An 11,770-nucleotide genomic window follows, 5' to 3' on the forward strand; every position below is an offset into this window, starting at 1 on the left:
AAGGAACTGCATAATGCTTATCTAGCAATAATCAATAACAATATAGAAAACAAAAGGTCTGGAACAATGATTATATACAAAAAGGAAATAGAGTTAATTAACATAGAAAAAGAGGAATCAGGCAGAATAATCCGAGCACATTTTAAAAACGTAACCATAGTAAATATTTATGCCCCAACACAAAATGAAGCAGCAGCAAACCGTCATTTATTTTTCCTGCATGTCCTACCAAATTTTTAAAAGCTAATGATGAGAACACAATAATATTAGGAGATTTTAACTGTATAATTGACGAAAGAGATAGAGAAGGAATAAAAAAGAAAATTAACCATCAACTTAAAAATTTAATTGTCAGACTAAAATATATTGATGCTTTTAGAACATTCAACCCAAATATAAATGCATACACTTTTGTCAGCCCAAATGGAAAATCGAGAATAGATAGAATTTATATACAGTCAAAACAAAAACATAACATAAAAAATTGCATAAACATAAATTTTGCATACAGTGTCCAACCGTCATGTTAGAAATGGAGGAAAGTGTATGTAAACCAGTGAATAAAGACATTTTGTGGAAACTTAATACCAGTGTACTTGAAGACCCAGATTTTCAGGAAGAAATAGAAATATTTATTTTAAATGCCAAAAGTAAAATTCACGAGTATCAATCCATAATTAATTGGTGGGGAAAAGAAATTAAAGAAAAATTTAAAAAACTAAGTCAAACATACTGCAAAAGTAAAACGAAAGAAAAACAAAAGTGAACTTGATCAAAGAAAAAACTAATGGGGAAGGTCGAACTATAAACAACTTGGAAAATAATGGAACGCAAAACAAAGAAATACACGAAATAATACATGAGTTCTACAAAGAACTATACACATTAAAACCTCACAGCATAGATCAAAGATGGAACGTTTTAGAAAATATACAACCCATTTTAACCGAGGATATTAATCAACAACTTGTAAAAGAAATTTCGGAAAAAGAAGTGTTGAATGCAATTAACACATTACAGAAAGGGAAATCGCAAGGCATTGATGGGTTACCCATTTAATTTTATAAAAAAATTTGGCCTCTTTTAAAGAATGAAATTACGGAAATGTACAGGTTTATTTTAAACTCTCAAAAAATTAGTAAGACACAATCCACTGGAATAATAACTCTTTTACACAAAGGAGGTAGCAGAAGCGTATTAGGAAATTGGAGACTAATTAGCCTTTTATGTTCAGACTACAAAATTTTAGCAAAAATTTTAACTTTGAGACTTAAAATATTTTACCGAATATTATCAGTGAAGAACAAACCGGTGGAATTAAAAACAGAGATATAACCCAGAATTTAATAACATTTAGAAATCTTATTGGACATTTTTCAACCCAAGAGCAATATGACAGTAAACTAGGAAAAGAATTTCTGTGTAGAAACAGAACAATAGGTGCAGCAATTGTAAGTCTTGATTTCGAAAAAGCTTATGACATGGTAGATCGGACCTTTTTATATCAAGTGTTATTGAAATTTGGATTCCAGGACACATTTATTAATTATATCAAAATTTTATACGAAAGCTCAACTAGTAAAGTTTTTATCAACAAGGGATTTGGAGAAGAAATTTACCTACAAAGAGGGGTAAGACAAGGATGCCCATTGGTAATGTATTTATATATTCTTTTTATTGAGCCCTTTCTAAGATTAATAAAGAAGCACATTAAACCAATAAAAATAGCCCAGGCAAGTCACCAAGTGAGTGCTTTCGTAGACGACATTTCAATATTGATCAACAACCCAGAGCAACTTACAAAACTTGAACAATGCATTGATGTCTTCGAGAAAGCCACAAATTCAAGAATCAATAAAACAAAATCCCATCTTTTAAAAATAGGTAGATGGGCAGAAGTAAGCCAATGGCCAGCTACCTGGATTAACTCAGTGGTGGAAATGAAAATGCTAGGAATACATTGGCACCAAAACATTTTAACAACCATTGACAAAAACTGCAACACACTAGTTACAAAAATACAGCAAACTATTCAAAACATTTTTAACAGACTGCTTACAATACAACAAAAAGTAATATTTTTTAACAGTTTTATTGTTCCTAAGTTATCACACTTAGCCAAAATTTTACCAGTACCCAAAGAACATTCAGACAAAATTCAACAATTAGGACACAATTTTATATGGAGGCATCAGCTAGAAACCATAGCAAAAAAGGAGCTATACCAAAGCGTATCAGAAGGAGGTTTAAATCTTGTAAATGTAAAAGTTAAGTATAATTCCCTATTCTTAAAAACAATTTTAAATCAATTCACAAACACAAAAAATTGTGAAAATGTTAAAGTTTTAAAATATTGGATTGGTCTTTAGTTAAGAAATATTTTCCCAGTGAAACCAGGACCAAACTGTGAAACACCTCCGAAGTTTTTAATGTCGTCAATCGAACCCATCATAAAATTGTCAGGAAAGAAGAACCTAACCCAGAAAATTACAGCCAAAGAAATTTACTCTAGTCTAATTTTGATTGAACAAAATCCTCCAAAAATCATTTTAAAAATGCCAAATGTAAATTATAAATCTGGTTTTTAAGCAATGACAAAAAATTTTTTTATCTCCTCAATTAAAAGAACACATGTTTTTACAAATACACAACATTCTTCCAACAAAAGACAGATTGATCAAATTCAATCCCGGCAATAATCAAAAAGGCCCGGACAAAATAGGACCCTACAATATAGGCCCGTCAAATAGGACCTACAAAATAGGACCCTACAAAATAGGCCCACTTTAAAAAATATTTTTAAATCGGTCCTATTTCTACAATAAAATGGGCCTATTTCTAAATAATTTCAAGTCTCATAAAAGCCTCGGAAAACATTTTCCAAAAATTGACCAACCTAGTCTAAGCAAGAGATGGCGGCTTGATAGAAACAGGCAGTCTGTATATACTTTGCCTTTTTCAAACCGCTATGACATCTGATATCACTTTACCGTCTTGCAAATCACACGTAATTCTTCAATTTTTTTAACATATTAACCGTAGCCATAACTTTTAAGTTCATTTGTTAAAAATTTCAATTTCCTTTCAGAACTGATAAATTTTAAAGAATAAGTAAATAAACGTGCTCGCGCTCTGCAGTTTTTTTCTCCCCTAGCCAGATCTCCCCTTCGGCCTTCAACGCGTCTTCCCTCTACCGATGCTAAGGCAATGTTTACCCAGTGCATAGGTGAAGAATTCAATCAAACAATTTCGATGAAATAATTTGTACGCTTTTATTGAAAACGTTTTTATAAACTATTAAAATATATTTTATAACACGAAACGACTATTTTTATAATATTTTTTAAATACCAAAGCACCAAAGCCTGGTTTAAAAATTCTCCATCTATCGGTAAAAGTCGCGTGGTTCGATAGCGTCATGAAGATGGCGTCATCTGTCCATCATCAACCTCAGCGTTTTAAAAATAAGAAAAAAGTAAAGTTATCAAATAAAATTAACTTTCATGTACCTATTTTTTATTATTTATCTTTTTCCATATGTTAATTGTATTCTTCGTAACATTTGATTTTTTAGAAATCGATTTTGAATCGATTTCATTTCAAGCAGACGCCAAGCATCTTGTAATAGCGTGGTCTGTGCTTTGTGATTGGGATGATTGCAGTGTTACTGCTGAAATGAGCAATTTTAGGTAAATAAGGTTATAATGTTGTAAATTTTTATTCCAATATAAAATGCTCACCTTTGTTGAAAAGATAGCGTCATGATGGCGTGCCCTGTTAGCGTCATGGTTGGCGTGCCCTGTGTTAGCGTCATGATTGGCGTGACCTGTGTTAGCGTCATGATTGGCGTGCCCTGTGTTAGCGTCATGATTGGCGTGACCTGTGTTAGCGTCATGATTGGCGTGCCCTGTGTTAACACGATATGTTTTATTTATTCGTGTGCTGGTATTAAACTTATTAAACATGTGTGTTTGCAATGCATTTGGCATCATTTAAAACTAGTTAACCTCCATACTTCTTACATAGTGATTTCAACTCCAGCATTGGTCAGAGGAGACTCGCAAGCAGCAAGGAAAGTAGGCTCCTCTTCATCAGCTAGAAGTTTGACAAAGGAGTCCACAGGGAGATTACCTCGTATGTGGCGGAAGTTATGTGATGATACCGGCAAGATTCCTTTTCTTGGTCCCGTCAACAGGTAATAATGGCGGTCTCTACAGAAAAGATGATGTGTATAGGTCTACTTGGTTATCTATAACCAGTCACAAAAAGTAACATAGCATAATGATGAATAAAAGAAATAGTACTGTTGTTGTTAATAAATAAAGTATTAATTATCAATTTAAATCATTGTGTTGTTGTGTGACAAATAATGCAATCAACTTGTTTACGTAGCTTAGCTTTGGCTTATCATAGAGGGAGAGGGCACCAAAGGCATGGAGTATAGCAACAGAAGCATAAGGTTTCGACCAATTAATAAAGTAAACTCTAAGAAAATTAAATAATTAAATCATACTCAGATGTTAGAGCTCGATAAAAAAACTGCACAGCTGTGTCCCAAATTTGACATTCATAATCTTAATGAAGAAAATCAAAGAAATTCAATGTAAACTTTGATTATACTAAAAAAAATTGCAATCAAGCTGTCCACATACTCCTAGAGGCAACTTAGGTTTGGCTTATCATCAAGTAACAGGTCACCATAAGCAGGATAACAGAAACTGAATTTTAAAAAAAGGTTTGACCAATTAATAAAGTCAAACCATAATATAATACAAAAATGAAATCTTACTCAGATGTCATGGCTCGATAAAATTGCTGCCCATCTATATCCAAAAAATTGACTTTGCTTATCTTGAAAAACAGAGATATTAAACAAAGATATTAATTACAAACTATGAATATACTTACAAGTAATGAAGTCAACTTGTGTACTCCTTTGTATCAAACTTCTGGCTGATGAAGAGCAGCCTCCTTTCCTTGCTGTTTGCGAGTCTCCTCTGACCAATGCTGGTGTTGAAATCACTATGTAAGAAGTTTTGAGATTAACTAGTTTTAAATGATGCCAATTACATTGCAAACACACATACCAGCACACGAATAAATAAAACATATCGTGTTAACACAGGGCACGCCAATCATGACGCTAACACAGGGCACGCCAACCATGACGCTAACAGGGCACGCCGATCACGACGCTAACGGGGCACGCCATCATGACGCAATCTTTACAACCAAGTTTAATATTATATTGGAATAGAAATTGACAACATTATAACCTTATTTACCTGAAATTGCTCACTCCAGCAGTAACAATGCAATCACATAGCACAGACCACGCTATTGATGCTTGGCGTCTGCTTGAAATGAAACCGATTCAAAATCGATTTCTAACAAATCAAATGTTTAAGAAAATGCAATTTACATATTTAAAAAGATAAATTTAAAAAAATAGATACACGAAAGTTAATTTTATTTGATAATTTTACTTTTTTCTTATTTGTAAATTAACGCTGAGGTTGATGATGAACAGATGACGCCATCTTCATAACGCTATCGAACCATGCGACCTTTACCGATAGATGGAAAATTTTTGAACCAGGCTTTGGTATTAAAATATTATACAAATATTCGTTTCTTGCTTTAAAATATATTTCATAGTTAATAAAAACGTAATCAAGAACAGCGTACAAATTATTTCATCGAAATTGTTTGATTGAATTCATCTCCAAAGCACTGGGCATTGCCTTGGCATCGGTAGAGGGAAGACGCGTTGAAGGACAGGGGAGATCTGGCTAGGGGAGAAAAAACTGCAGAGTGAGCACGTTTCTTTACTTATTCTTTATTTGGTAGAAATAGGCCCATTCTATTGTAGAAATAGGACCGCTTTAAAATATTTTTTAAAGTGGTCCTATTTTGTAGGGTCCTATTTTGTAGGTCCTATTTGACGAACCTATATTGTAGGGTCCTATTTTGTCCGGGCCTATTTCATCGGCTACCAGGAAATCAACTCAAAATGTGACCAGTGCGACGAACAGGAAAACCTAGACCATTTATTCAATTGCAAAGTAACAAAACCAGCAGTAAAAATTCTTATAAGAAAAATTTCATCAATATACGGTAACACTTTCATTCCAACTGCACAACAAATTTATTTATTTGATTTCCCCGCTGATCCGAAGGAAAGCCAAAATAAAGCAATATTTTTAGCAGCTAATCTAAGTTTAATTGTATGGAAAAAGAGGAAAAAAACAAATTTTACATGTTATTTTATCAACTCAATTAAAATTTTAGAGAATGAATTAAGAAAATACCCCCTTTACCAAAAATAGTTTAGAAGCTAAAATTTGTAAACATGGAGTAGTGCCATATAGCGAGAATAATAAAAAAAAAAAAAGTACCTACAAGGGTGACCGCTTTGGAATACGGGATGCTGTTGGCATCAAACCTTTTATAGCCAGCAAGAGTTTCGTAAATGAATCAAAGTTTAGTTAAAACCATCTCGTGGTGAATTTTGAAACTCTATTAAACGCCATCTAGTGGTAAATTTTGTTATTTCATCTCGTACACACTGATAGCTATTTTTTTAAACACCAACAAGGGAAGTTTAGAGCGGTTCTTAACCAGCAGTGACTTTACCGAAGAATGAATTTCTATCTCATAGAATAATAGTGGCTCAACGAACACGATGGTTACCAGTCCAATATCCATAATTATAGAAATCAATCGTCCTTGTATAGGTTTGAATGTTGGAAAATCATTCCGTGAGTGTATTCAATTCAGTCTCGTATAAAAACGTCAACGGCCATACCACGCAGAAAAAACCTGGTCTCGTCAGCTCCCAGAAGTTAACCTGCGTCGGGTACCGTTAGTACCTAGAAGTTTGACCGCTTGGGAATACGGGATGCTGTTGGCATCAAACCTCTTATAGGCAGCAAGAGTTTCGAAAATGAATCAAAATTTTTGTTAAAACCATCTCGTGGTGAATTTTGATACTTTATTGAACGCCATCTAGGGTTGAATTTTGATATTTCATCTCGTACACACTGATAGCTATTTTTTAAACACCAACAAGGGAAGTGTAAAGGGGTTTTCTACCAGCAGTTACTTTACCGATGAATGAGAATTTCTATTTCATAGAATAATAGTGGCTCAACGAACACGATGGTAACCAGTCCAATATCCTTAATTATAGTAATCAATCGTCCTTGTGAAGGTTTCAATGTTGGAAAATAATTCCTTGAGTGTATTCAATTCAGTTTCGTATTACTTATTGGTAAACCACGTAGAAACAACCTGGTCTAGTCAGCACTCCGAAGTTAAGCTGCATCGGGTCCTGTTAGTACCTAGAAGGGTGACCGCATGGGAATACGGGATAATGTTGTCATCCTACCTTTTATAGCCAGCAAGAGTTTCGAAAATGAATCAAAGTTTTAGTTAAAACCATCTCGTGGTGAATTTTGATACTTTATTAAATGCCATCTAGGGGTGAATTTTGATATTTCATCTCTTGCACACTGATAGCTATTTTTTTAAACACCAACAAGGGAACTGTAGAGTGGTTCTTTAACAGCATTGACTTTACCGATGAATGTAAATGTCTATTTTATAGAATAATAGTGGCTCAACGAACACGATGGTAACCAGTCCAACATCCTTAATTATAGAAATTAATCGTCCTTGTGTAGGTTTCAATGTTGGACAAATTTTTCTCAAAACAAGGCCGTCGCATGCAACATTCTGGATGACTGGGTGGAACGAATCTCTCATGTAAGCCTTTTCAGAAAAAAAATGATTTTGAACAATTTTCTCAACTTTGGCAAATGTAAAAAACATTCCAAGAGAGGCAAAGGCTTCCTGCGTTTTGCCTCTCTTTGCATGTTTTTTGTGACTTGGAATGTTTGCCAAAAATTTGTTGCGACGAACATCGCTTAGAAATGGTCCGTTTTTTAATGTTTGAATATATAGAAATCCGATATCATATGGAATCGAAACGTTTAAAAAATGAGGTTAGCCAGAAATTAAAAGAAGAGCAGCATAAGCTGCGCAAACTGTCTAAGATGGTCAATTAATGTGTATTAATGTATGTTAAGTTGTGTAATACAAAGAGGAATTGATTCAGGTTTCCTTTTTTTTAATAGTAAATTTTTTTATTTTTAATCCAGAAAAAAAACAGCGTGAAAAACAGTCATAAGCGACTACTTTCCCCATTGTTGACAACGTTTTGGAGGAAATGTTATGACTGATCCGGGTAGCCAGCGTCCCTAGCGAGTGCCCCAAAATTTGTCCGCGTAAATAGAAGACGAACAGCCCAAAACAGGCCTAGCAAACGACAGTTCGGGGACCTCCAATGTTAGAACATGATCGTATTATGCATAGTGTATACACCAATTTAATAATATTATCATTTAATGACAGGTAATAATAATAGAACAGTTCGTAAACAGGATCGATTCAATACTAGAATTACGTCATATACACAAGGCAGTTTAAAATAAATAACTTAAGTGAATTATTACTTAACTACATGTTTGTCAGACTAGAAATAAAAATACTACACTTTACTGAACTTTACATTAAAAATATATTAATAATTGTTTAACAGCCACGTTAAATGTTACTTTACTTCACATAAAAGTATTTTAATTAGGGCTCGGCCACGATCACATTCTAATCGGGGACACCGCTAAGCTTCCCCGATTAAAATGAATCGGGTAAGTTTGGTGCGGGGATTTCTTTTTTCGGTGCGGAATGGTGCTATAATCGGTGCTGCACTGATACCACCGCTTCAGACATAGGGGGTTAGTCTTACCAGTGACCTTGAATTCTGATAGGCCAACGAGAATCACGTGACTAGGGCCACATTTTGTTCTTGTTGGCCGCAGGGCAACTGCCAATTTAGATTACTATTCATTGATAATTGGGGAAGGCACCGATCACCGATATCACCACACCGAAAATCTAAATCGCTTCCCCGATTAAGATTATCCCCCACCGGATCGACTAAAATCTCCCCGATTGGCGTGGGGCCGAGTGCAAATTTTAATACCATAAATTAAAAACATTTTACTCTTGAATTAAACCATAGAACTTATTCAGAGCAGTCCAGTGCTATACCTCTAAGCTATCCAATACAGCTTTTGAAAGCATTTTGCTAATTATTTAAATGATTTACTACATATTACTATTTAATGACGTCAATATGGCCTTACTACGTTTTGCAACATTGAAGTTCTAAAAGAAATAGTATTCTGTCAACCAGTAGAGCCAGTAAAGTAGTACAGAACAGTAAAGTTTATTAGTGTCTCAACATTCAGTAAAAGTAAGGTAAAAAAAAAGTTGCTTTGGTCGGGTAAAATAGACTTTACCCCAAAAAATAAAGGCCAATGGGTGTCCGCCTTCGAGATTTTGTTGGGCATACGTCAATGGCTGAGACGGGCTGAATGTTGAAGTAAAGGTTAGTCAGGATTCTACGGTACTTTTTTTTTTTGTTTTGTTTTCGATTTAAATGAAAATTGGCAATACGTTTTTTAGCACATAGCTACAATTGATTTTCATTACTATTTTATTCTTTGTTTTATCTAATACTTTTTTAATTTTCAGCTATTTCCAATACAAAATTTTTTCTATTTTTTTTTCCTTTCTTCAGTTCAACTTTATCATGTCATCATGTAGTTAAATACAACGTATTCTCGCGGGTGAAAAACGAGATTGGTTATATCTTCGCAGAGATGAGTCGACAGTATGTAGAAAAACTAGTTAAATGTGAAATAGATTGCCCATTTTTTATTCCACAACAAATGTGGGTAGTGGAAGCCGTTGTTATCGAAAAACTGTGCCCTTCGTTATAATAATTAATTAATTAATTATAATGGGCAATCTATTTCACATTTAACTAGTTTTTCTACGTAATGTCGTTTGTCTTTTTCATCAAGTCTCTGTGCATAGTCACTTAATTGACAGATTGTTATTATGGGCTCCCTTATCAGCCCGCCAGTTTCCTCTACAACATCCATTTGTCTGTTACAGAAAGTAAACATGTCTACAAAAAAATTAATAATAAATAAAGTACAGTCTATATCGAGGTCAAATAAAAATTACAAGATTACCTGATAACAAAGGAATTTCGTAATTCAATTATGAATGGAACGGAAGATAATTTCAATGGAAAACATTTAAACTAAAACTACAACGGGCGAAACTCCGTAAGCCGCCATGCAAGAACTGTTACTAGTTCGTGTACAATTTTTTTTTCACAATTTCATCGAACTGGAAACTTCGGACGTTAGCCAACTCTATTCAACAATTCATCTCTATCTGCATTCGGAATGAACAAGCTGTCTAGTTCTTTAATGGATATGGAAAAGTAACGATTGAAAATGTTAAAATTTGCCTAAAAAGTGGTATAGTAGAAATTATATATATTTTTTAATGAGTTGACATTGCGATGTTTACGAAAGAAGGGACAACAGTTCGTTTATTGAGCACTACTAAAATTTATTTAAAAAAAAGTTATCAAGGTTTATTGAAATTGCCAAATTTAAGGGTTTTTTTTCATAATTCAATTTTAAAAAATGGAGTTTACAATTCTTCGAATTTTTTAGAATTGAAAGATGGGAGAAATAGTTTGCTAACGATATATTTATTCTCGTTGTACTTTAAACGTTTGGAAACGTTTGGGAAACGTTGATGTAACTTGAAGCGAAAATCATTTTGATGAATTTAGTTGATTTTGGATGCTCGTATGAATGAGTTGTGTTGTTGTTCAATTGTCATTTCTGTTTTTTGAAATCTTTTTTAGTATCGAATTATCGATTTATTATGGCGGAATCGAATCCTAGTAAAGAGCCCTGTGACAAAAAATTTAAAATGAGTACAGAGAAGCCATCTCCTGTGAAACTAGCTTTTCAAGCTTCGTTAATTGCTTCTTCTGAATTTAGTGGTATGAAAAAAATCAGTGAATTGACTGTCGATTCTGCAAGGTAATTCGATGTGTATTTCTATAGTTGATATTTCAATGGTTACTTTTATTAATCTTACTACTAGATGTAGCTTTCACGGAAGATTGGTTTTTATGCGAGAGTTTTTATCGAAAACAAACATTCCCTATCTCTGTGTTGTGTTTCTTGATGGCAGTGGTGAAATCAAAGCTATAGGTTGGCGTGAAATGGTTACCTATTGGATGTCTCGATTGAAGCTAAATGAAGTTTACACGATTTCTCATTTCAAAATAAATACTTGTGATTCTCGATTTAATCGAGTAATGCCGGGTAATCTGCAAGTAACATTGGATAAATTTATCAAGGTAAATTCTTTGTGTAATTTTTTCTAAACTGCAATATTTCATGTCTATTTTAATTTTCAAATTTAGATTGAAAGTGTGAAATAATCTAAAGGGAAAAGCATTAATGATTTTCCTAATTTGAATTGTAACGTTAAATCATTTGAGGATATTACTAGAGAAGCGGATCTCAGAGAATGTGCTGTTGTTGGTAATAAACTTTATTTGTAGTATAAATTAGTGATTTTTTTTTTGCGTAGATCTTATTGGACTATTAATCAATTCCTCATTTGAGAAATCGAATGAAGAATCAATTGAATCTAGTGATGGTATTGTTGATGATAGTGAATCTGATATGCAGATAGTATTGAGAAACGAAATCGAAGGTCAAACGGTTCGTGTCGTTTTATTTTGCTAAAAATTAATATTGATTAAAAAATATGTAAACTATTTATTTTGTAGATTACCGTTGGAAGATTGGCATTTCTGATG

At 33.5% G+C, this 11,770-nt stretch overlaps 1 protein-coding gene, 1 long non-coding RNA gene and 1 pseudogene across 3 annotated transcripts; 2 read left to right on the forward strand and 1 right to left on the reverse strand.

Moving 5' to 3' along the window:
- Window positions 1–3,539: 3,539 nt before the first annotated feature.
- Window positions 3,540–5,367, reverse strand: LOC116923352. Of its 2 annotated transcripts, none has more exons than XR_006641458.1 (9): window positions 5,286–5,367; window positions 5,088–5,223; window positions 4,909–5,022; window positions 4,790–4,851; window positions 4,653–4,718; window positions 4,514–4,574; window positions 4,023–4,211; window positions 3,741–3,853; window positions 3,540–3,670 (listed from the first exon to the last, which is right to left on the reverse strand). It is a non-coding gene; the product is annotated as an uncharacterized LOC116923352 (long non-coding RNA). The 2 variants fall into 2 exon arrangements; XR_006641457.1 differs by having other exon boundaries at window positions 3,741–3,907.
- LOC123466585 lies at window positions 3,671–4,314 on the forward strand. Its single transcript, XM_045166848.1, has 3 exons — window positions 3,671–3,689; window positions 3,758–3,945; window positions 4,027–4,314. Exons 1-3 carry the CDS (start codon window positions 3,676–3,678, stop codon window positions 4,197–4,199), a joined length of 375 nt encoding a protein of 124 aa, XP_045022783.1. The 5' UTR covers window positions 3,671–3,675; the 3' UTR covers window positions 4,200–4,314.
- Window positions 5,368–6,794: 1,427 nt separating the features above from the next.
- On the forward strand, window positions 6,795–6,913 carry LOC123466628 (annotated as a pseudogene).
- Window positions 6,914–11,770: the final 4,857 nt, after the last annotated feature.

The sequence above is a fragment of the Daphnia magna genome, unplaced genomic scaffold, assembly GCF_020631705.1.
Source record: "Daphnia magna isolate NIES unplaced genomic scaffold, ASM2063170v1.1 Dm_contigs103, whole genome shotgun sequence".
Lineage (NCBI taxonomy): Eukaryota > Metazoa > Arthropoda > Branchiopoda > Diplostraca > Daphniidae > Daphnia > Daphnia magna.

What these genes read in the sequence shown, in the direction of transcription:
- LOC123466585 (XM_045166848.1), top strand. An exon ending in TTTTATTTATTCGTGTGCTG is followed by an intron (nt 3,946 to 4,026) that starts GTATTAAACTTA and finishes CTTCTTACATAG; the next exon opens with TGATTTCAACTCCAGCATTG.